The sequence below is a fragment of the Chanodichthys erythropterus genome, chromosome 2 (genome assembly GCF_024489055.1).
Source record: "Chanodichthys erythropterus isolate Z2021 chromosome 2, ASM2448905v1, whole genome shotgun sequence".
NCBI classification, from domain to species: Eukaryota; Metazoa; Chordata; class Actinopteri; order Cypriniformes; family Xenocyprididae; genus Chanodichthys; species Chanodichthys erythropterus.
Window position 1 is genome coordinate 40,373,594 of NC_090222.1, and position 25,219 is coordinate 40,398,812.

The 25,219-nt window shown below is 41.6% G+C and overlaps 1 protein-coding gene across 1 annotated transcript in view; it reads left to right on the forward strand.

Moving 5' to 3' along the window:
* The window catches only part of ext1a (exostosin glycosyltransferase 1a), a 64,895-nt gene extending 42,819 nt beyond the window's left edge, over window positions 1–22,076 (forward strand). The window contains exons 2-11 of the mRNA XM_067412403.1: window positions 8,029–8,122; window positions 10,756–10,863; window positions 12,514–12,633; window positions 13,572–13,704; window positions 15,805–15,923; window positions 16,147–16,242; window positions 16,349–16,438; window positions 16,557–16,717; window positions 16,837–17,008; window positions 17,092–22,076. Of these exons, the coding sequence (XP_067268504.1) occupies window positions 8,029–8,122; window positions 10,756–10,863; window positions 12,514–12,633; window positions 13,572–13,704; window positions 15,805–15,923; window positions 16,147–16,242; window positions 16,349–16,438; window positions 16,557–16,717; window positions 16,837–17,008; window positions 17,092–17,277 (1,279 nt within the window). The 3' untranslated portion in view covers window positions 17,278–22,076. The remainder of the gene's footprint in view (window positions 1–8,028; window positions 8,123–10,755; window positions 10,864–12,513; window positions 12,634–13,571; window positions 13,705–15,804; window positions 15,924–16,146; window positions 16,243–16,348; window positions 16,439–16,556; window positions 16,718–16,836; window positions 17,009–17,091) is intronic.
* The last annotated feature ends 3,143 nt before the right edge of the window (window positions 22,077–25,219 follow it).

The window sequence follows — 25,219 nt, forward strand, 5'->3', positions numbered from 1 at the left end:
ATGGGCAAACCTAGCGGTTGGGTTGTTTGGACCCAGCGATTGGGTTGTTTTGATCCAGCGATTGAGATTGGGTTGTTTGGACCCAGTTATTGGGTTGTTTGGGCCCAGCGATTCAATTGGGTTGTTTGGACCCAGTGATTGGGTTGTTTGAACTCAGCGGTTGGGTTGTTTGGACCCAGTGATTGGGTTGTTTGGACACAGCGGTTGGGTTGGGTTGTTTGAACCCAGCGATTCGATTGGGTTGTTTGGACCCAGCGATTGGGTTGGATTGTTTGGACCCATGTATTGGGTTGTTTTGACCCAGCAATTCAATCGGGTTGTTTGGACCCAGTGATTCGGTTGGGTTGTTTGGACCCAGCGATTCGGTTGGGTTGTTTGGACCCAGCGACTCGGTTGGGTTGTTTGGGCCCAGCGATTGGGTTTAATGTTTGCCCAATGTGCTGGGCAGTTTTATTTAACCCAACTATTGATTAAAAACTACTATATGTCTCGCTTAAAATAAACCCAAAATAGGTTGGAAATTAAAAATCAGACACATAATTACTCGAGGCAACAATAATAATCAAAAGGTGAACATTTATTACTAAGCCATTTAATAAATGTTCATTTATTAAACATAAATAAATGCTAATTTCCAAATTCCAAAATACTTTGGGTTCATTTTAAGCAAGCAATATGGTCATGTTTAAACAGTAGATGAGTTAAATAAAACATTGTCCATTTTTAACCCAACTTGGGTTGTTTTTAACCCAGCATTTGTTAAAGTGATAATATTCCAAATACACTGTGTTTTTCTGTTTGTATCAGTGGGGTTTAAGCCACACATGAGGAGAAGAGTCACTTTATTATATAATGTGGATAGACTTTAATAAGACAGAATGCAGCATCATAAATCAGTATCATAAGAGCATATGTTGTCATGCCGCCTCGCAGATGGCAGCCGGGAATGTACAGTCATCCACAAGAGACTCTTTTCATCTGGATCAGTGTCTTCACAGGCTGTTCTTCTGTTGATCTGGAGGATGTTAAAACAGTTGTAACACGTTCATGAAGTTGTGTGTGTCTGGACGGGACGTTAAGTATGGGTTTAATCTTGTTCTGATTACACAGTCATTACAAGCCGGTTGGCAGCGTTGGTGAAACCAGCAGCTCTCATTTCCTCTAATCTGATTTAAGGCACAAATGCCACCCATGCCAACCTGCTGCTATGGCAACAGTGCCAAATATAAACATAACAAAAGAAAAAAATGTTTTTTGGAACTTCTAGTTCCTGTTTTCCTATGCCTCTTATGCCACACTTGTCATCTTGATAGAGGAGCTTTGCATTGGGTGAGCTCAGTCCGCCGACCCATGACGGCAGTTTACAGACACGCCTTCAATGTCAACATCACGCATTCCTGTATTACATTCCTGTATTTCTTCATATCACAATATATATATAGAGAGCAGAAAAAGTAAATAACCCAATGCCATTTTTTTAAATGTTAAAGTGCCCATATTGTGCTATTTTAAAGGTTCCTTATGTTGTTTTGGAGTCTCTTACAATAGTTTTCATGCATCCAAAATCAAAAACATTTAGTTTTCTCATATCATCCACTGCAGCATAAGCTCCTTTCTCATAGTGTCTGAAATGGTTCGTTCAAAGATTCGGTTTCTCTAAATCCCGCCTTTCTGAGAGCTGCTCTGCTCTGATTGGTCAGACAGCCCATTATTTGACTGCTTACAGTGCGTGTCGGAAACAAAACGCCCATTTCCATATCTGAATTTCAGCGCTTGATACACAGTGATTTGAACGGTAATGGCGTCGGTTTTACCGTATCAGTCTCATCAAAGTGGATTTGCTTTGGCCGCAGAAAACAGCGTCTCGACATGAACAAAACTAACCAAACTCTTCCAGTCTTAAAGCAGACGCTCTTCAGACCATGAAGACCATAGGTTGGCATTATGCAAATTAGTGCAGGAAGTGAAACTGGAAATACTGACAACTAGTTTCAGGTAGTTCAGAATCACTTCTTTCTTTTGGGAGACACACACTGCTGAAAAAGCATAAAAGTTCTTCTTCATGAAGATGCAAATAAAGAAGCTTTCTTTTTAAGAGTGTAATATGTTGCGTGTGTTCATGAGCGTGGAACGACTTCTCATTGAGCTGCTTAAATTATGGATGTGTTTATTCCAACAGAATGTTCTTTCCCACAGCCACTCCATCACTTCCTGCGTGCAGTGAACTTCCTCGGCCCGACCCGAGTATTTTTTGAGAAGACGTTTCACTACGCTCGACTGGCTGCTTCTGTTTGAGTGAAGTCGCTGATGGATCATGCCCTGTCAAATCAACCAAATTTCGGAAAACTTCCCCAGCTCAAATTTTTGATTTTGTTCATATTTTTTCCGTAGAAAGACTAAATATTAAATGTCACAGATGTATATTTATTGAGTAATGCACTATTGCACTAGTAATGCACATTTTCACCTGAGATTTGGAGCCAAATTAGAGCGGTGTAAAAATGACTTTAAGAAGATGGCAGCATCATTATTTTATTTCTACACAGAGATCGGTAGATTTATTAATAAAATCTATTGACTTTAGCAATCTTTGTTTCATTATATGCCAACAGTCACAGTTCAAAAATGGGGAAAAAGCACTTCTTGTGTTTTTCGCCTCAAGTTTGCATGTCTGTAACTCAAGAAGCGTTAAAGATATCTTAATATCCTTTAAGATTCTGGTTCTTAACAAACTGTCTTTTTGGTATCTGCATTTTAAAGGCCCTCGATGGTTCAATCCCAGAGATATGGAGATCTTAATGTGGCTCTGTGAGTAAATATTCTGAAGAATATTAATGGAGATCGCTGAACTCCATCTTACTTGTTTGTCAGCGTTTTCAGATCATCAGCTCTTCTTCTGCAGTGTAGAGAGAATGCGTGCGGTTGCCAGATTGCAAATATTAAGAAAAACACCAGGCAGAAAATGCCTCCTTTTAATAGAAAAGCTCTGATTGGGGATTTAACTCTTGACATCTGGCAATTGCAAGCATGAAAGCTTGTAAAGTCTTGTTAAAAACAGTCTGTAACATTTTGTCATCTCTTTTAATTTGACAAAAACAAAGATTTTGTTATTTTTAAATGACATTTTAGTCGTCTTTTTTCATCAATGATATTCCATGTTTATATATTCACAGTTATCGTTCAATGATGTTGGTGTCATTGCCTCAAAAAGGTAGTCGACAAACATTTTACGTAGATTTCGTTAAGGAAACTAACACTTCTGTGCAGACTCCATTCTGTTCTCACTTTTCCAGATCCAAGAAATTTGTGATCAATAAAATCAAGTCCCACTCTATAGATTTCTTTGCTTTTGCATGTTGACTCTAAGGACATCGCAACCACATGAAAATGATTGTGATTGGAAAAAAAGTCGTTTCAGAGTCATATTAAAAATATTATTCTGCACACAATGAAAGCGCCCATGACCTGATAGGATAAGCCCTGTGCTTCTGATGAATTATGAAGTCTTTTGAGTGCATCGCTGTCCTATTTTCAGACACCCCATATCAGGTTACCAACTGAGCCACAAGGTCAGCCGAGGTCATCCTACAACACCTGCTGGCTCTCAACCTCAGACTTTAATGTTCGTCTCAAACCCGATGCAGTTTCTGTCTGGCTGTGCGCAGGCCTGTTCGCTCATCCGCGCTGAAGAGCAGAGGTGAAGGAAGACCTCAGGGGCCGAGCATTGGAATGCACAGCATCACTGATTACGCATTGGAGAAAAGGAGCAGAAGGAGCGGAGAACGTGGGAGCGACGTGGAGAATGTGTAAGAGAGAAGGGAGGGCAGGCAAAAGAGGAGGAATGTCACGTTAGGAATTCCAAACAGCCCCTTAATCCGAGTGCCGACTGAAACGCTGCTCCGAGCATTTGCTGAAGCTTTTATCCCACCATCATGCAAGATGAACGTACAAAGCAGAGGTCGAGAGGTCAAGAGCGTGAACGGGATTTCTAAGGGCTCTCTCCTGACTGTCTGCGCACACTTCATATTATGAAGCTAAATGTCTGTAACCCTTTTTAAATGCCATCACCGCAAGATAACCTATTTATAGTTTTATAAGCAAACTGGTATGATAAATGCATCTAGCTACAAACATCTTGGCTGCAATAAAAATGCAATTTGTTAGAAGTTGTTCAGCACATTTACTGCTGTTTGTTCTGTTAAATACTATGTGTACGATTTAAGTGGAAACATTTCAAACTATTTGTTATTTTGCTGTCAAAACAATCCAACCGCTGGGTTAAAACAGCCCAACCGCGGGGTTAAAACAAAACAGCCCAATCGCTGGGTTAAAACAGCCCAATCACAGGGTTAAAACAGCCCAATCACAGGGTCAAAACAATCCAACCGCTGGGTTAAAACAGCCCAATCACAGGGTCAAAACAATCCAACCGCTGGGTTAAAACAATCCAACCGCTGGGTTAAAACAGCCCAACCGCTGGTTAAAACAAAACAGCCCAATCGCTGGGTTAAAACAGCCCAATCACAGGGTCAAAACAATCCAACCGCTGGGTTAAAACAATCCAACCGCTGGGTTAAAACAGCCCAATCACAGGGTCAAAACAATCCAACCGCTGGGTTAAAACAATCCAACCGCTGGGTTAAAACAGCCCAACCGCTGGTTAAAACAAAACAGCCCAATCGCTGGGTTAAAACAGCCCAATCACAGGGTCAAAACAATCCAACCGCTGGGTTAAAACAATCCAACCGCTGGGTTAAAACAGCCCAATCGCTGGGTTAAAACAATCCAACCGCTGGGTTAAAACAGCCCAAACTCGCTGGGTTAAAACAGCCCAACTGCTGGGTTAAAACAGCCCAATCGCTGGGTTAAAACAATCCAACCGCTGGGTTAAAACAGCCCAATCGCTGGGTTAAAACAATCCAACCGCTGGGTTAAAACAGCCCAATCGCTGGGTTAAAACAATCCAACCGCTGGGTTAAAACAATCCAACCGCTGGGTTAAAACAGCCCAATCGCTGGGTTAAAACAATCCAACCGCTGGGTTAAAACAGCCCAAACTCGCTGGGTTAAAACAGCCCAACTGCTGGGTTAAAACAGCCCAATCGCGGGGTTAAAACAATCCAACCGCTGGGTTAAAACAGCCCAATCGCTGGGTTAAAACAATCCAACCGCTGGGTTAAAACAGCCCAACTGCTGGGTTAAAACAGCCCAATCGCTGGGTTAAAACAATCCAACCGCTGGGTTAAAACAGCCCAATCGCTGGGTTAAAACAATCCAACCGCTGGGTTAAAACAGCCCAATCGCGGGGTTAAAACAGCCCAATCGCGGGGTTAAAACAATCCAACCGCTGGGTTAAAACAGCCCAATCGCTGGGTTAAAACAGCCCAATCGCGGGGTTAAAACAGCCCAATCGCGGGGTTAAAACAGCCCAATCGCGGGGTTAAAACAGCCCAATCGCGGGGTTAAAACAATCCAATCGCTGGGTTAAAACAATCCAACTGCTGGGTTAAAACAGCCCAATCGCGGGGTTAAAACAATCCAACCGCTGGGTTAAAACAGCCCAATCGCTGGATTAAAACAATCCAACTGCTGGGTTAAAACAGCCCAATCGCGGGGTTAAAACAGCCCAATCGCGGGGTTAAAACAATCCAACCGCTGGGTTAAAACAGCCCAATCGCTGGATTAAAACAATCCAACCGCTGGGTTAAAACAGCCCAATCGCGGGGTTAAAACAGCCCAATCGCGGGGTTAAAACAATCCAACCGCTGGGTTAAAACAGCCCAATCGCTGGATTAAAACAATCCAACCGCTGGGTTAAAACAGCCCAATCGCTGGATTAAAACAATCCAACCGCTGGGTTAAAACAGCCCAATCGCTGGATTAAAACAATCCAACCGCTGGGTTAAAACAGCCCAATCGCTGGGTTAAAACAGCCCAATCGCTGGATTAAAACAATCCAACTGCTGGGTTAAAACAGCCCAAACTCGCTGGGTTAAAACAGCCCAATCGCAGGGTTAAAACAAAACAGCCCAATCGCTGGGTTAAAACAATCCAACCGCTGGGTTAAAACAGCCCAAACTCGCTGGGTTAAAACAGCCCAACTGCTGGGTTAAAACAGCCCAATCGCTGGGTTAAAACAATCCAACCGCTGGGTTAAAACAGCCCAATCGCTGGGTTAAAACAATCCAACCGCTGGGTTAAAACAGCCCAATCGCTGGGTTAAAACAATCCAACCGCTGGGTTAAAACAATCCAACCGCTGGGTTAAAACAGCCCAATCGCTGGGTTAAAACAATCCAACCGCTGGGTTAAAACAGCCCAAACTCGCTGGGTTAAAACAGCCCAACTGCTGGGTTAAAACAGCCCAATCGCGGGGTTAAAACAATCCAACCGCTGGGTTAAAACAGCCCAATCGCTGGGTTAAAACAATCCAACCGCTGGGTTAAAACAGCCCAACTGCTGGGTTAAAACAGCCCAATCGCTGGGTTAAAACAATCCAACCGCTGGGTTAAAACAGCCCAATCGCTGGGTTAAAACAATCCAACCGCTGGGTTAAAACAGCCCAATCGCGGGGTTAAAACAGCCCAATCGCGGGGTTAAAACAATCCAACCGCTGGGTTAAAACAGCCCAATCGCTGGGTTAAAACAGCCCAATCGCGGGGTTAAAACAGCCCAATCGCGGGGTTAAAACAGCCCAATCGCGGGGTTAAAACAGCCCAATCGCGGGGTTAAAACAATCCAATCGCTGGGTTAAAACAATCCAACTGCTGGGTTAAAACAGCCCAATCGCGGGGTTAAAACAATCCAACCGCTGGGTTAAAACAGCCCAATCGCTGGATTAAAACAGCCCAATCGCTGGATTAAAACAATCCAACTGCTGGGTTAAAACAGCCCAATCGCGGGGTTAAAACAGCCCAATCGCGGGGTTAAAACAATCCAACCGCTGGGTTAAAACAGCCCAATCGCTGGATTAAAACAATCCAACCGCTGGGTTAAAACAGCCCAATCGCTGGATTAAAACAATCCAACTGCTGGGTTAAAACAGCCCAAACTCGCTGGGTTAAAACAGCCCAATCGCGGGGTTAAAACAGCCCAATCGCGGGGTTAAAACAATCCAACCGCTGGGTTAAAACAGCCCAATCGCTGGATTAAAACAATCCAACCGCTGGGTTAAAACAGCCCAAACTCGCTGGATTAAAACAATCCAACTGCTGGGTTAAAACAGCCCAAACTCGCTGGGTTAAAACAGCCCAATCGCAGGGTTAAAACAAAACAGCCCAATCGCTGGGTTAAAACAATCCAACCGCTGGGTTAAAACAACACATTCGCTGGTTTGTCCATTTTCAGCCCAACTTGAGTAGTTTTTAGCTGAGCATTGTTTGCAGTGCTATATGTATAATGGTTATTTTCAAGGTGTTACTATGGAGTTCTAGTTGGTGGTTTTGTTATTTTGGCTTGTTGTAGTCGTTTGACCTTTAGATCTGTGAGAACATCACTGATCGATGGTTTCATGCTGTTAAAAAGGAAATGTTGTGAAAACTTAAATCTGATGTATTCAGATTTTTAGATTCTCTTAACTTTGTTTTGGTCAAATATCAATTTGTTTGTTCACTAAATTGCAAAATGCCTCATTCAGCCAATAAATTCATCAAGGGATTTATTTATATCTGGGATTTATTTTCAGTTTCAGAAGCTTGTACATAGACACTTGACACACAGACCTCAACGGTGAACAAAAATCCTATAAACGCATAATTTATTCATGCTGCAATACATGCTGGAAATCTCCCAATCCTTCACATTTCAGCAGTTCATCTGTGTTCGACTCATTTCCGTTGGTCTAACAGAACATTTCACATTTCTCGGTTGTTTTTTACAGTGCACGTGTGAATGTTTTCAGGCCTCTGTGTCAGATGTGATGAGCACTAACTGATTTTCCATACAAATAGGATGTGCACCTCCTGTTTTCTTGAACCAGGATGTTTTCTGACCCTGGTTCTTAATATATGCTTCCTTCTTTTCCTCACCAGGTACGACTATAAAGAAATGCTGCATAACTCCACGTTTTGTCTCGTGCCTAGAGGACGCCGCCTGGGCTCTTTCCGTTTCCTGGAGGCTCTGCAGGTATATTTACACTCGCTTCCTATTGCTAATAGCCATCGGAAGACACTTAGCAGTCGCATGTTCTGCGTTTCCAGCCCAGAAACACTCACACACACACACACACACACACACACACTCAGATACAAAGTCAGATCAACAAATCCACCTTTAGCCATGACCCGCAGTATTCTGTGATGCTCATGTTGTGTGGGATTGTGGCTGTGCTCTTTCAGGTTGTCTGATGCTGTGCAGACATGAGGCTTAACAGCCCATTATATATTGTGTTTTGAATTGTGTGGGTGTTCTGGATTGACTAGCTGAGGTTTTTCTGGGCTTTTATGATGCATATGTGCGCTTGTGTCTGTCTGAGACTGCGGCTTTAGCTCTCTGTATTGGTCTGTATGTATTTCAGCAGATTGAAGGGCTGGTTAATAACACTGCAGGGATTAGTCCATAACAGCAGGATGATATTAGAGATGAGGGGAGGTCAGAGGGTGGGAGCAGCTTTACAGATTAGGGACAACAGGCCTGTGCAAACACACACACAGTTATGCTTAGAAATGATAGATTTTGTCTTATTGCCTGTTGAGGTGCAGCATCAGATAATACTCTGAATATATACCATAGTACTGAATTATTACCATATTTATGTACTATGATACACGTCCAAAAACATTACTATGTTATACGTTATGGATGTCAGAGATAAAAAGTGGAAATAGCATTGTCAAAAAACCTTTTACTATGGTAGCACGTCCACACTTGCTAAAATATGATTTAAATATTTTTTGGACTTGGTGGGTTTAGCATTATTTATATATTTTAAATGTAGTTTTTATTAATTTATTTTTATATTTTCATTGTATATGTAGTGTTAGTAATTTTAGTATTTAAACTTGTCTCGTTTTTCTTATATTCAAATTATTTTAGTTAAATTATATGTCCAAATTGCAAATTAAAATAATATTTTTTTAATATTTTAATTTATCCTATATTTCACTGTGTACATTACATATTTTAAATCTACTTGGCAACAATAGATTGGTTGAAGTTAAAGTTAAATAAGTATGGTAATATATATATATATAGTTGCAAGAAAAAATGTGAACTACTTGCAGAATCTCTGAAAATGTACAAAATTTTAGCAAAATCATACAAAATTCATGTTATTTTTTGTTTAGTACTGTCTTGAGTAAGATGTTTACATATAATGCATAAGACAAAAAAATAGCTGAATTTATTAAAATAACCCCATTCATAAGTATGTGAACCATTGATTCTCAATACTGTGTGTGGTCACCTGATGATCCACGACTGTTCTTGTGTTTTGTGATGGTTGTTCATGAGTCTCTTGTTTGTCCTGAGCAGTTAAACTGAGCTCTGTTCTTCAGAAAAATCCTCCAGATTCATCAGTTTTCAAGCATTTTTGCATATTTGAACCCTTTCCAGCAGTGACTGAATGATTTTGAGATTCATCTTTCCACACTGAGGACAACTGAGGGACTCAAACTCAACTATTAAAAAAGGTTCAAACATTCACTGATGCTCCAGAAGGAAACATGATGCATTAAGAGTCAGGGGGTGAAAACTTTTGAATTCAAATATCAAGGTTGTACTTAATTTGTCTTCTGGGAAACATGCAAGTATCTTCTGTTGCTTCCGAAGGGCAGTACTAAATGAAACACAATGATATTTAAACAAAATAAGAAAAATTGTGACATCTTCATCCTGTTCAAAAGTTTTCACCCCCCGGCTCTTAATGCATCGTGTTTCCTTTTGGAGCATCAGTGAATGTTTGAACCTTTTTTAATAGTTGAGTTTGAGTCCCTCAGTTGTCCTCAGTGTGAAAAGATGAATCTCAAAATCATTCAGTCGCTGCTGGAAAGGGTTCAAATATGCTTGAAAACTGATGAATCTGCAGGAGCTGGAGGATTTTTCTGAAGAACAGAGCTCAGTTTAACTGCTCAGGACAAACAAGAGACTCATGAACAGCCATCACAAAACACACAAACAGTCGTGGATCATCAGGTAACCACACACAGTATTGAGAATCAATGCTTCACATACTTATGAATGGGGTTATTTTAATAAATTCAGCTATTGTTTTTGTCTTGCGGATTTTTGTAAACATCTGTAATGTGAAATACTTTATTCAGGACAGTACTAAATAAAAAAATAACGTGCAATCGTTATTTTGTTATCATTTTTGCAGATTCTGCGAGGGTTATGTAGGGGTATGAAGGTTCAACATTTATTTTTAGGATTTTTTCACTGTCGCCCAGCCCTTCTTGTATCAGTATCCGTGATGATTATCTCTTCTTCATTGTTATGACCCATGAGCCTCAGTTCAGACAGGCAGAGTCACGCTTTGTGTTTCTCTCAGTCGCTGCCAGATTTCTCAGTCTGGAACAGAAACACAACTGATCTGATAAAGCCCGATTCTTCAGGCTGTCTCAGTCAGAGCTTCTCCTGCTCTCAGACTTTCCACTTGAAGACGCTAATAAAAATTTCATGACGCTTGTTTTATTTTTCTTCAGCCTGTTTTAACTTGCCTGTGTGTGTGTGTGTGTGTGTGTGTGTGTGTGTGTGTGTGTGTGTGTGTGTGTGTGTGTGTGTGTGTGTGTGTGTGTGTGTGTGTGTGTGTGTGTGTGTAGGCCGCTTGTGTACCCGTCATGCTCAGTAACGGCTGGGAGCTTCCCTTCTCGGAGATCATCGATTGGCGCGCGGCGGCTGTCATCGGGGACGAGAGGCTTCTTCTACAGGTACGGCTGCTGTAATAGATCAGCACTAGAACGGCGCAGCTCATGCATTCTGTCCCTCTAGTGTTTATCCTCCTGCTTGCTCCTGGTGTCTCAAACAACAGCTCTTTTCCAAAATGTGGTGAACATCTGAACTGAAATGCAGTCTAGTATTGTCTTCTCCAGTTTGGCCAATCATTCCTGCTGCCTACATGCGAGATTCACATAGTATTCAAGGTTTGTGAGTTGCAGTGAGTGTTTTAATGTGTTCTCAAGACTTTCCTATAAATGAATCATGCATGAATGAAATCGTTCTAATGTCACATGCTAATTTGCCGGGCACAAGCTACTGTCAGCGACGGTCTGCAGACCTCCAGAGACGCCCGCGCTGAGAGCAGGAGCATGTTTCTTTGTAATTGAAATGGGACCTCTTGGCCTCGCCGGGTAACGGCCTGCAGCAGAACGCCTCTCCGCGGCGAGAGAGTGACAGAATCTGTCAGGGTCAGCAGCACATTCCTGCATTAATGCGCTCTCGTGGCCCTGTGGAGCTGAACTAATCGACCTGTGAAATCATCAAGAGCTGTTTGTGTTTACAGTGAAGAGAGATTTAAACAAACACACACCTGAAACACCTATCTATCTATCTATCTATCTATCTATCTATCTATCTATCTATCTATCTATCTATCTATCTATCTATCTATCTATCTATCTATCTATCTATCTATCTATCTATCTATCTCTATCTCTCTATCTATCTATCTATCTATCTATCTATCTATCTATCTATCTATCTATCATGCTATCTATCGCTCTATCTATCTATCTATCTATCTATCTATCTATCTATCTATCTATCTATCTATCTATCTATCTATCTATCTATCTATCTATCTATCTATCTATCTATTGTTCTATCTATCGTTCTATCTATCTATCTATCGTTCTATCTATCTATCTATCTATCGTTCTATCTATCTATCTATCTATCTATCTATCTATATCTATCTATCTATCTATCTATCATGCTATCTATCGCTCTATCTATCTATCTATCTATCTATCTATCTATCTATCTATCTATCTATCTATCTATCTATCTATCTATCTATCTATCTATCTATCTATCTATCGTTCTATCTATCTATCGTTCTATCTATCGTTCTATCTATCGTTCTATCTATCGTTCTATCTATCTATCTATCTATCTATCTATCTATCTATCTATCGCTCTATCTATCTATCGCTCTATCTATCTATCATGCTATCATGCTATCTATCGCTCTATCTATCTATCTCTCTATCTCTCTATCTCTCTATCTATCTATCTATCTATCTATCTCTATCTCTCTATCTCTCTATCTCTCTATCTATCTATCTATCTATCTATCTATCTATCTATCTATCTATCTATCTATCTATCTATCTATCTATCTATCTATCTATCTATCTATCTATCTACCCAAGCGCTAGCCTGAAATGAGAGTGAATAAGAAGTCTTTTCACTTTTTGGAGAAAACTGTTCCTTTAATTTACTTTTGACAATTCCTTTACTTTCTGAAAAAGCCCAGTTTGTCCACAGGGAACATCTTCAGTTATTTTAACTGGTGCCTTCGATTGGAAAGGCCTGTCAAGTAGACAATATATAATCACACTGCTCCCTTCCCCTCACAGATCCCATCGACGGTTCGCTCCATCCATCAAGATCGCATCCTGTCTCTCCGCCAGCAGACGCAGTTCTTGTGGGAAGCGTACTTCTCTTCTGTGGAGAAAATTGTGCTCACTACATTGGAGGTAACAGACATCTCACTGCATTCAACAACCGGTCGGATGAATCCCACACAAACTTGTCTGGGTCATAATTTACCCCAAAAACAAACAGGGAAAAAATGGGAAATTATATTTTGCAGAAAATGAAGCTCATTTTAAGACCATTAAGATTTTTGCATTGTGATTATTGAGCACATTTTCACTCCACAGTTCTCATTACTGTAATGAATCCAGAATCAGATGTAATTATGAGTTTCATTTTAAATGATTTAATGATAATGCTATAATGAGATTCATCCAAGCACAATGATTTATTTAGTAAAATTAGCATAAGTACAACAAATGCTCATTATGTAAAAATATTTTACCATTTAAATCATTCATAAATGCGATAATGAGAATTATGCCACACCCCACACACACACATACACATAATGTCACAATGTGGGAAAAAAAATATTAATAGTCCACAAAAATAGGTTTAATTTTCTTTCAAATTAAAAAAAAAAAAAACATAATTTCTCGTTTTTGGCACTCATTTTTTTACCCTCCAAATAGAATGAATTGCATGTCGGGAGCTATTCCTGAATGAAAACGGAGCTCCATCTGGCCGGTCTCAGGCTCTAGTTTCACACACTTCTCCTTGGAGGAAGTGTTTAAGCTCTGAGATGTGCTGGATTGCTGTTGGTGTGTAAGAGGACACCCGGGTCAGGTCTTGAAGGGTGGATCTTTGATACAGAGCATCAATATGTGTCCGAATAAACATGGCTTCAGTCCAGCTGGCCTCATGTTTATGAAAGTTAGGCTCTTTAAACGCTCATGAAATTTGAGTCTTGTCAATGTTTTTCAATTGAGTATTATCCTGAGCAGACATGACGCAATGCTGTGACACACAATAAAAGGCATCTTTTCCATGTTAACCATGTTAAGTTTCCAAATTCTTTCTGGACGTCCTCTTTCAGATCATCCAGGACCGTGTATTGCAGCACAACAGCCGCAGTACACTGATGTGGAACCGGCTGCCGGGAGGGCTCTTCACCCTGCCACAATACTCCTCCTATCTGGGCGACTTCCCCTTCTTCTACGCCGAACTCGGTAAGTGACCTCTGTTCCACGACCACAGCCATAACTTCATTTATATGGAGTATGTACTCTCTGCCTGCTACAGTAGCCACGCCCCAAACTCTCCACCTGCTACAGTAGCCACGCCCCAAACTCTCCACCTGCTACAGTAGCCACGCCCCAAACTCTCTGCCTGCTACAGTAGCCACGCCCCAAACTCTCTGCCTGCTACAGTAGCCACGCCCCAAACTCTCCGCCTGCTACAGTAGCCACGCCCCAAACTCTCTGCCTGCTACAGTAGCCACGCCCCAAACTCTCCACCTGCTACAGTAGCCACGCCCCAAACTCTGCCTGCTACAGTAGCCACGCCCCAAACTCTGCCTGTTACAGTAGCCACGCCCCAAACTCTCCGCCTGCTACAGTAGCCACGCCCCAAACTCTCCGCCTGCTACAGTAGCCACGCCCCAAACTCTCCGCCTGCTACAGTAGCCACGCCCCAAACTCTCCGCCTGCTACAGTAGCCACGCCCCAAACTCTCCGCCTGCTACAGTAGCCACGCCCCAAACTCTCCGCCTGCTACAGTAGCCACGCCCCAAACTCTCTGCCTGCTACAATAGCCACGCCCCAAACTCTCCGCCTGCTACAGTAGCCACGCCCCAAACTCTCCGCCTGCTACAGTAGCCACGCCCCAAACTCTCCGCCTGCTACAGTAGCCACGCCCCAAACTCTCCGCCTGCTACAGTAGCCACGCCCCAAACTCTCCGCCTGCTACAGTAGCCACGCCCCAAACTCTGCCTGCTACAGTAGCCACGCCCCAAACTCTCCGCCTGCTACAGTAGCCACGCCCAAACTCTCCGCCTGCTACAGTAGCCACGCCCCAAACTCGTGCTGCTTCAGTTGCCACGCCCCAAACTCTCCGCCTGCTACAGTAGCCACGCCCAAACTCTCCGCCTGCTACAGTAGCCACGCCCCAAACTCTGCCTGCTACAGTAGCCACGCCCCAAACTCTCCGCCTGCTACAGTAGCCACGCCCCAAACTCTGCCTGCTACAGTAGCCACGCCCCAAACTCTCCGCCTGCTACAGTAGCCACGCCCCAAACTCTCCGCCTGCTACAGTAGCCACGCCCCAAACTCTCCGCCTGCTACAGTAGCCACGCCCCAAACTCTGCCTGCTACAGTAGCCACGCCCAAACTCTCCGCCTGCTACAGTAGCCACGCCCCAAACTCTGCCTGCTACAGTAGCCACGCCCCAAACTCTCCGCCTGCTACAGTAGCCACGCCCCAAACTCTGCCTGCTACAGTAGCCACGCCCCAAACTCTGCCTGCTACAGTAGCCACGCCCCAAACTCTCCGCCTGCTACAGTAGCCACACCCAAACTCTCCGCCTGCTACAGTAGCCATGCCCCAAACTCTGCCTGCTACAGTAGCCACGCCCCAAACTCTGCCTGCTACAGTAGCCACGCCCCAAACTCTCTGCCTGCTACAGTAGCCACGCCCCAAACTCTCTGCCTGCTACAGTAGCCACGCCCCAAACTCTGCCTGCTACAGTAGCCACGCCCCAAACTCTGCCTGCTACAGTAGCCACGCCCCAAACTCTCTGCCTGCTACAATAGCCACGCCCCAAACTCTCCGCCTGCTACAGTAGCCACGCCCCAAACTCTCCGCCTGCTACAGTAGCCACGCCCCAAACTCTCTGCCTGCTACAGTAGCCACGCCCCAAACTCTCTGCCTGCTACAGTAGCCACGCCCCAAACTCTGCCTGCTACAGTAGCCACGCCCCAAACTCTCCGCCTGCTACAGTAGCCACGCCCCAAACTCTGCCTGCTACAGTAGCCACGCCCCAAACTCTCTGCCTGCTACAGTAGCCACGCCCCAAACTCTCTGCCTGCTACAGTAGCCACGCCCCAAACTCTCACTATAATGGAAAATGATTGACAGATGGTGCCTGGTAGGCTCAATGTTTACTTTTGTGGGGGAGATAAACTCATGAATGCCATATTAATAACAGTCAATGAACAATAACTTAAGAGTTAAGAGAAAGTTTTTTTAACTAAAATCTTACATATCTACGCTATAGAGTCAGTGTTTATATATGAATTGTCTAGATGAAATATATTGATCTTTTCTCCACAGGTATTAAACCACATCAGAAATTCACCGCCGTCATTCACGCAGTCACGCCTCTCGTATCTCAGTCTCAACCGGTTTTCAAGCTGCTAGTGGCTGTGGCCAAATCACAGTACTGTGCCCAGGTCAGTGTTATTTATATACTATTATATTATTTATTAAAGGTTTAGTTCACCCCAAAATGAAAATTCTGTCATTAATTACCCTCACGTCATTCTAATCCTGTAAGACTTTCATTCATCTTCAGAACACAAATGAAGATCTTTGATCCCACATGATCCAAACTTTTGAACAGTAGTGTACTTAATAGTAGAATGTACTTAATGACCTCTGATGACCTTGTATCAGATCATTGTCTTGTGGAACTGCGACAAGCCTCTCCCCGCGAAGCACCGCTGGCCCGCCACCTCTGTTCCGGTCATCGTAATAGAGGGCGAGAGCAAGGTGAATCTCCCTCTTTATATTCTCATCATATCAAATGAAGTTTATCCTACGAAAGTCAGAGACATTGAGCATTTTCTGGAGGTTTCACGCGTGTGACTATGTTTAGGTGATGAGCAGCCGATTCCTGCCCTATGACACCATGAGAACAGATGCAGTCTTGAGTCTGGATGAAGACACTGTGCTCTCCACCACAGAGGTGAGTCAGGGGGCTACAACAAAGACTTTAGATAGACAAAGACAGTGCACTTATATTGTGATTAAAGTGTTTGGGTTTGCATGTTCACCATGTGCTTATTGTGTACTCATTCCCACAGGTGGATTTTGCCTTTACTGTTTGGCAAAGTTTCCCAGAGAGGATTGTGGGATATCCTGCACGGAGCCATTTCTGGGACTCTAACAAGGAGCGTTGGGGCTACACCTCCAAGTGGACCAATGACTACTCCATGGTGCTGACCGGAGCTGCTTTCTACCACAGGTCAGTGAACCATATCTCACTGTTGTTATAACTGCAGTGGAAGGCATTAAGAAAATTAAGCCTTATTTTAGTAACTTACGTTTTAGATATGTTTAATGCATCATCTTTTCTTAATCCAGGTATTATAACTACTTGTACACACACTACCTGCCCGGCAGCTTAAAGACTATGGTTGATCAGCTCTCAAACTGTGAAGACATCCTCATGAACTTCCTGGTGTCTGCTGTCACTAAGATGCCGCCTATCAAGGTCACTCAAAAGAAACAGTACAAGGAGACGATGATGGGACAGGTACAGAATGAATGAAATGAGTATAATCAGAGTGCTAGTAACACGTTTCTGAAATGTTTACATTGACCCTCTCTCCTCCGCAGACGTCCCGGGCGTCTCGCTGGGCAGACCCTGACCACTTTGCCCAGCGGCAGACGTGCATGAACAAATTTGCCAGCTGGTTTGGCACGATGCCCCTGGTCCATTCGCAGATGAGACTGGACCCCGTTCTGTTCAAGGACCAGGTATCGATACTGCGCAAGAAGTACAGAGACATCGAGAGACTCTGACAAAGCCGAGAAACACCTTCCCTGTGAACGGGATGGGAAACGGCATCCGAAAACCCCTGAGAACCCTGTTAAACTGGATCAACAGGGATAAACGGGGGGACGGAGACCCTCAGGGAGGGAGCGCATTGAGACGGGGGGAAGCGGTTTTGTGTTTGAAGAAGATCCGTCTGTCAGAGACCGTCACTAACTACAAATATCTGGCTAGATGAGTTTAGCGCAACACAAAGACACAAAGCTTTCTGTCTTCCACACCCCCTCTTGTAATGCTTTGCCAATGACAGCGGTGACCATGGCAACCTCGCCAATGCCACACACACACAGATCCACATGCACTCAGAATAAGGACTATTGCACATCGGTTTAAACTCTGGATCCACGTTAGACGTGGGTTTTGCTGAGGTCGCCTGTATATTTATTCAGTTCACCTACTCCGGCAAGCGTTACACCCCTCTTGAAAATGCAGGATGACGTCCCGTGGAGAAGTCGAGCGCGCGAAACACCGCGCACAACGTCACAGTGCCTGAACTTTCAGATGGACAATCTGGGAGTCCAAAGGGGTTTTGTATGAATGCATAAACACCTTGTTCATGCTGCTTATATTTGGATTCAGTTTAGGTGTTCCACAAATTGGTTCAAAGTTTTTGTTTTTTTCTTTCTTTCTATACAAGCCTTTTTGTTTATTTTGTCAAACTGACATAATTGTACCATTGTTTTTGAAGATTTACACTGTGTCCTAAGCAGACGCGATGCGATAAGATTCCAGCGGCAAGCAATTTGTTTGTTCTCACTAAACACGACTGCGAGACGCAACAAAATCCATTAAAATCACAGCCAATCAGAAGAGAGTGTGGGCGGAGTCTCTCTGCAAGCGCACTGCATTCGCAACTAAATAAATTAAAAATCACAGCTAATCGGAAGAGTGTGTGGGCGGAGTATTTCTGCAAACGCACTGCACTCGCAACTAAATAAATCATAAATCACAGCCAATCGGAAGAGAGTGTGGGCGGAGTCTTTCTGCAAGCGCACTGCATTCGCAACTAAATAAATTAAAAATCACAGCCAATCGGAAGAGCGTGTGGGCGGAGTCTTTCTGCATGCGCACTGCACTCGCAACTAAATAAATCATAAATCACAGCCAATCAGAAGAGCTTGTGGGTGGAGTCTCTCTGCAAGCATGTTTCACTCACAACTAAATAAATTAAAAATCACAGCCAATCGGAAGAGTGTGTGGGCGGAGTCTCTCTGCAAACGCACTGCACTCGCAACTAAATAAATTAAAAATCACAGCCAATCGGAAGAGTGTGTGGGCGGAGTCTCTCTGCAAACGCACTGCACTCGCAACTAAATAAATCAAAAATCACAGCCAATCGGAAGAGAGTGTGGGCGGAGTCTCTCTGCAAGCGCACTGCATTCGCAACTAAATAAATTAAAAATCACAGCCAATCGGAAGAGTGTGTGGGCGGAGTCTCTCTGCAAGCGCACTGCAATCGCATCTAAATTAATCAAAAATCACAGCCAATCAGAAGAGTGTGGGCGGAGTCTCTCTGCAAACGCACTGTACTCGCAACTAAATTAATCAAAAATCACAGCCAATCGGAAGAGAGTGTGGGCGGAGTCTCTCTGCAAGCGCACTGCATTCGCAACTAAATAAATTAAAAATCACAGCCAATCGGAAGAGTGTGTGGGCGGAGTCTCTCTGCAAACGCACTGTACTCGCAACTAAATTAATCAAAAATCACAGCCAATCGGAAGAGAGTGTGGGTGGAGTCTCTCTCCAAGCATGTTTCACTCGCAACTAAATAAATTAAAAATCACAGCCAATCAGAAGAGTGTGTGGGCGGAGTCTCTCTGCAAACGCACTGTACTCGCAACTAAATTAATCAAAAATCACAGCCAATCGGAAGAGAGTGTGGGCGGAGTCTCTCTGCAAGCGCACTGCATTCGCAACTAAATAAATTAAAAATCACAGCCAATCGGAAGAGTGTGTGGGCGGAGTCTCTCTGCAAACGCACTGTACTCGCAACTAAATTAATCAAAAATCACAGCCAATCGGAAGAGAGTGTGGGTGGAGTCTCTCTCCAAGCATGTTTCACTCGCAACTAAATAAATTAAAAATCACAGCCAATCAGAAGAGTGTGTGGGCGGAGTCTCTCTGCAAACGCACTGTACTCGCAACTAAATTAATCAAAAATCACAGCCAATCGGAAGAGAGTGTGGGCGGAGTCTCTCTGCAAGCGCACCGCACTTGCACCCAAATGGATAAGCACATAATCAAATTCATAAATATTACACGTTTTAAACACTTAAAGAAACTAAGTGACTGAAATAATCTTTGTCATAGAATACACAAAATGATATTCAAACTCAAATTAATTTAATTTAACATTAAATACAGCACATACATAATCTGTACCTGAGATTATCATTGTCAGATTGCATGTTGTTGTTGTTCCAGCGTGACGTCACCGAAATAGAAATCGATTCTAAAATAGAATCGCTACAAATTGAGGCTGGTTAGGACAAAATCTCTGATTAACATGGAAAAGATGCCTTTTATCACGTCGCATCTGGTTAGGACATGGTGTTAAATCCAATGCCACAAACAACTCTGTCAGGTTTTCTTATGAGTCTTACTAGTGTAATGCCATGTCAGCAGCCATGTTCACACTGCATCTAATTCGGATGTCACTCCACTTCTGACTGCTGAATCTTCTGAATTTGTTTATTTGGAAGTGACATGCATTTTGCATCTGAAAAGTGCAGACAACCGCTTTTACAAATCAATCTGACTAGCAACTAGTTATTAATGCAGTGACATCACTTTTTTTGGAGACTGACTGCTTGTCTAATAACAAACATGGAGATCAGTTTACGGTCAAATTTGTGAATGTTAGCACATTGTTTGCGTTCTTCAAAACCCCAAACATGTTCCAATCCATTTCTTTTGTCGTCAGTCATGAGACACCCAGTGTTGTTTCAGTGTTTACGTGGCTAGTGTGTATTTCTGGAATCACACACTCAATGACTCGAGATATTTAACACTAGTTTTGAATTTAATCTCAATGTAGATGGAAGAAAAAATCATTGAAACACCTGAAAATGCTTGATTAGGAGAGAACTTTATCCATTCAGAGCTTCAGTTCGAGTTTAGAGAACGTCTTCCATTGATTTTCTGTTAAGAAAGAACTATTAACTCATTATTGCTCATGTTCTTCTCAGATTGGATGAATTGTTCTGGTTATCCCAGCAGAGTACTTTTGTCCAAAAATCATGGTCTTCAGTCAGGGTGGATGACATATTTAATGCTTTGTGAATAAAAACGAGGCTGTGAGAGAGTCAATAAAAATACATCTTTGCAAAAAATGACGTGACATTGCACCTAAAGACAGGGCTGAACGAACTAAAATTAAATATGGCGTCTACCCTGACTAATTACAAAAAACATACCATATACAGTACATTTGCAAGAACATTTACCCTGTTAAAGACAACAGTTGAATGTTAAACTATAGGGCTGAGAAATGTGATAGAAATGTGTGAACTGGTGATGATTTTGCTTGAGGTCAGAATTATTAGGTAAATATGAGCAAAGCAGGCTGTGGAAAATAAATTTGTATTGTTTATCCCTTTGATCTTTCATTCAAAAAATTCACAAAATATTACAAAAAATATTCATAAAAAATGCAAATGGGAATATACTTCAGAGATATTTTACTCATAAGAATTTCTAGGTGTGCCAATAATTGTGGCCGTGTATTCACAGTAAAATCAAATCAACTCTGCATAGATTACATATGGTCCCTCTCTAAATAGTGTTAAAGTCAGATGTAGTTCTTGTTTCTCTTTTCGTCAGTGGTTCTGCTTGTTAACAGCAGGTGTTCATCACTAATGCACAATCATCACCTAATTAATTGTTTAATTATCTCCTTAACTTTAACTCTGCTTCACCATATGTACTCCAAGCAGAGTTGATTTAACTGAGCATTTTGCTGTGCAAGAGAAAAACATTTATTTTATGATGTGATTTTCTCTCATTTTCAATGTTTGTTTACTTTAATGAAAGGTTTGATTTTTGTGCATTTTTTAAAAGGAAGATCAAAAGAATAAACAATGCTTATTTATTTCCACAGCCTTTTTTGCTCAAAGGGGCTAATAATTAATGGATTCTGACATCAACTGTATATTTGCATGGCGATTGCCTGATAGGACTGCTTTATTTACACATGAGAGCGTTGAAACATGGAAATGTGAAAATGCAGAACAGAATGAGTCTCAAATCATTTAAGATGAGGAAAAACGCATTATTTAGAAGTGTTGGTTGTTTACGGTTGCCACATTAATGTAGAATTGTGTGCATGAATTGGGTGGAAACTGTGGCAAAAAGTTCTCCAAATAAGATTACGGTATTTTTAGAATATGATTCAGTCACGTGTTTCTTTTTGTCGTCTGAAAACGAACGTGCCTTTTCTCAAGACACTTCTTGCGTTATTTTGTTAGCCTTCAGCCGCACAATCTCCTCTTCCTCTTCAGCACTGATCAATCGCTTGATTTACTTTTCTTTGTCTAACACTGGAGTTTTTCTGATGGTCACAGTACTGACATTCCTGCCTGTTCTGTAGGAAACACATCTTTCACTCGGCCTCGTGTTTGTATGTGTATTTAGCACACATGAGGATTCATTTTATCTCAGATTCTTTGCTTCATCCTTGGATTCCTATTTTACAGCATTACAAACAATACAATGAAAGTTCAAATTTTTTAAGATATTAAAAATGCTTTTATAAAAAAGAAATAAATGATATTTGATACATTTGTGTGTGTTGTTTTGTTTATATCAAGTGTGAATTGACTGTTTCTTACACAAAACTATCATATTTTTTGGTGCAGCATTGGTGCACTGTCATTCCAGGTGTATGATTTCTTCATATATTTTGCAATATAGCCGCAGTCACAGTGTTCTGATTACTTTCATGTGACTGATCAAGACAATTCTGCAAAAAGTGACGCTTCAAATGAACTTAAATTAACAAAAAACAAAAAAACAATCTCAACGTTGACAAAAAGTAGTCTTTAAAGGGATAATTCACCTAAAAATGAAAATGTTGTCATCATTTACTCAACCTCAAGTTGTTCCAAACCTCACAAAAGAAGATATTTTGAAGAATGTTGGTAATCAATCAGTTCACGATAGCCATTGACTTCCATAGTATTTTTTATTCCTCCTATTGAAGTCAATGCCAACTGTTTGATTACCAACATTCTTCCAAAGATCTTCTTTTGTGTTCAACAGAAGAAACTCATACAGGTTTGGAACCACTTGCAGGTGAGTTAAGTCATGAAAAAAATGTCATTTGTTTTGGCAAACTATCACTTTAATAATGTCTAAATGTATATCCAAATGCAAAACATACATTGTTCCAAGCATACATTGGCAAAACGAGTCGGAATGCGAGCTAAAAATAGTCAAATTTGAGGTTTTAACAAAAAAATGAGTTCATTAAGCCCTCGTATTGTGATCCAAATGCTTAAAATAGCAATTAAACATCTAAAATTATCTTTATTTGTATGTTTTCTGAGAGAACTACCTTTCCTTTGACCATGAAAAATGCAGTTTTTCTCTTCCCACTTCACCTCTCGCGCTTCCCCTCGGCACAAGTTTATCATTTTAAAGCGCAGCATTCCAAATTTGTGAATATTTGTAGCAAATTTTTGATGAGTCTGAACCAATGAAATGTGATTTTCAAACTCATGCTGATGTAAACAAATCGATCTTACTTGCGATGACGCCTCAGACAGCACACGAATACACACAGAATTACAGTGGGCCAGGCCTACTTCAAAATATTGAAGTAAAACAAAAAGTGGAATATATATATATGTATACATTTTTTTTCCTACAGATACTTGGTTTTGGTGAGGTATGTGCCAAATTAGGTGTTTTTAACAGGGATTTTAATGTATATTTGTTAGATGATTTTGTTTCGGAACCTTCAGAAAACTTTAACTTGATTTTTCTAAAAATTGACTTTGCTGACTCTATTGAATTTAAACAAATGTAGCTCTTTTTTTGTCAGATTCCAACAAATCTTACATCATTTTTGAAAGTTTTTTTTTAATAGAGATTGTGAAAATAACAATTTTTTTATTATTTTGTTCATTGCGACTCATTTTGCCAGCACAGGTCACATATATGCCCATATCGGAGTGTCTATTTACACTAAGTGCAAATAACGTCCCTTGTTGGCAAACACTATTTACACTAGCTCCGCCCACCAATGTCTGGTTGGGACACTCAAGTTTTAAAAAAGACGCTCTGAATTCACCGTTTTCAGTGGCGCAGCAGTAGCAAGTAACACGATTGACGTGGGTTCGAATCCGCCTTTTGCCAAGCTGACATTTATTCTCAATAGAAATAAAAAAATATGTTCTAAAAGTGGAAATAAACTGAGAACGAGTGTTTAATAATATTAAAAGTGTTATGTGGGTATGGTTAGGGGAACGTGTAAGGAGGGTTTTCATTCTCCCAATAAGGCAGCATCCATTTAATAATTGTAATAAATATAATCATTTACACTCTATGATATTATTGCATCATGTTAATGTACAAAAACACTGAGGTGCAAATAATATCTGCCAATATAAAGTAGGTATAGATAGCATATAATTACCATTTACTCTTATTGCAAGGAACTGATACTTTCACATGGTCAGTATATTGCTACTTTCACTTAGTGTAAATAGCCGCTGCCTTTATATATACAGCCATCTAGTGGTTACACCATGGTATTACAGAGTGCATAATCCCTTTATATATCCAGTATTTATTTCAATCACCTCACTCGAATAGCCATTATTAGTGATTTTTATTTTATCACTAATGTTTATAATGATTATTAGTGAACATTTGAGTCATGTGCATGTGTTTGTATTGGGTGTGTGATAGATAATACCGTAGTGATTCAGGATGAGACAAAAACGTGGTTTGGAAGATGCATTCATGTTAAAACAGGGGAAAAAGTCACATAGTGTACCTTTAACATAAAAAATGGCACCCTTCACCTTTAAATAATTCTCAGATGTTGCAGTTTGGCCGGAGTCAGTCATCGGCTGCTGTAATGAAGCTTGATTCTCTTTCAGTACTTGAGGGAATTGCATTGAAGTGAAGCTTCTCATTCATAAATCACTGACAGCTTGGGCAAGTGGGACACTCATTGTGCTGGAATCTGCTTCCGTGACTGAACCTCGCTGAGATCCCCTCAGACACACGTTACACTCGCTGCAGGCTTGAGCAGAATTCAAGAACGAATCTCGTTCAGTTCCTGAGGGGGATTGAGCTGGATTGGTGTTGCTCCACTGGATACTGAAGTGGAATTTGAATGACAGGAAGAGTAATTAAACAGAAGATATTATGCATTAAAGTAAGTGCATCATTAATTATGCCTTTGATGCTTAAAATTGTTTTTCAACCAATTGGACATATGTCCCTCTTTCTCAAGATGTAATATCAGTCTCTTGTGTCTCCAGAATGTGTGTGTGAAGTTTCAGCTCAAAATCCCCCACAGATCATTTATTATAGCTTGTCAAATTTGCCCCTATTTGGGTGTGAGCAAAAACACGCCGTTTTTGTGTGCGTCCCTTTAAATGCAAATGAGCTCCGCTTTCCAGAAGAAGGCGGAGCTTTAACAGCTCAACAACAACAAAGCTGGAGAATCTCACGCAGCCAAAATGAGGAAAGTGTTCAGCCTTACATTGTTCAAACCGGAGTCGACACTGATGGAGAGACTCAGGAAGAAGTTACAACTTTTAGACGTTTCTGAATGGTTAGTGAATAAATTGATGTAGTTGCTGTGGAGTTGATTCAACTCATCCACTAGCATGTGCCGTCATGTTCATCTTTTGTGTTGAATTGACCCTCGTTTGTGAAGCAGTCCGGCGTAAAATG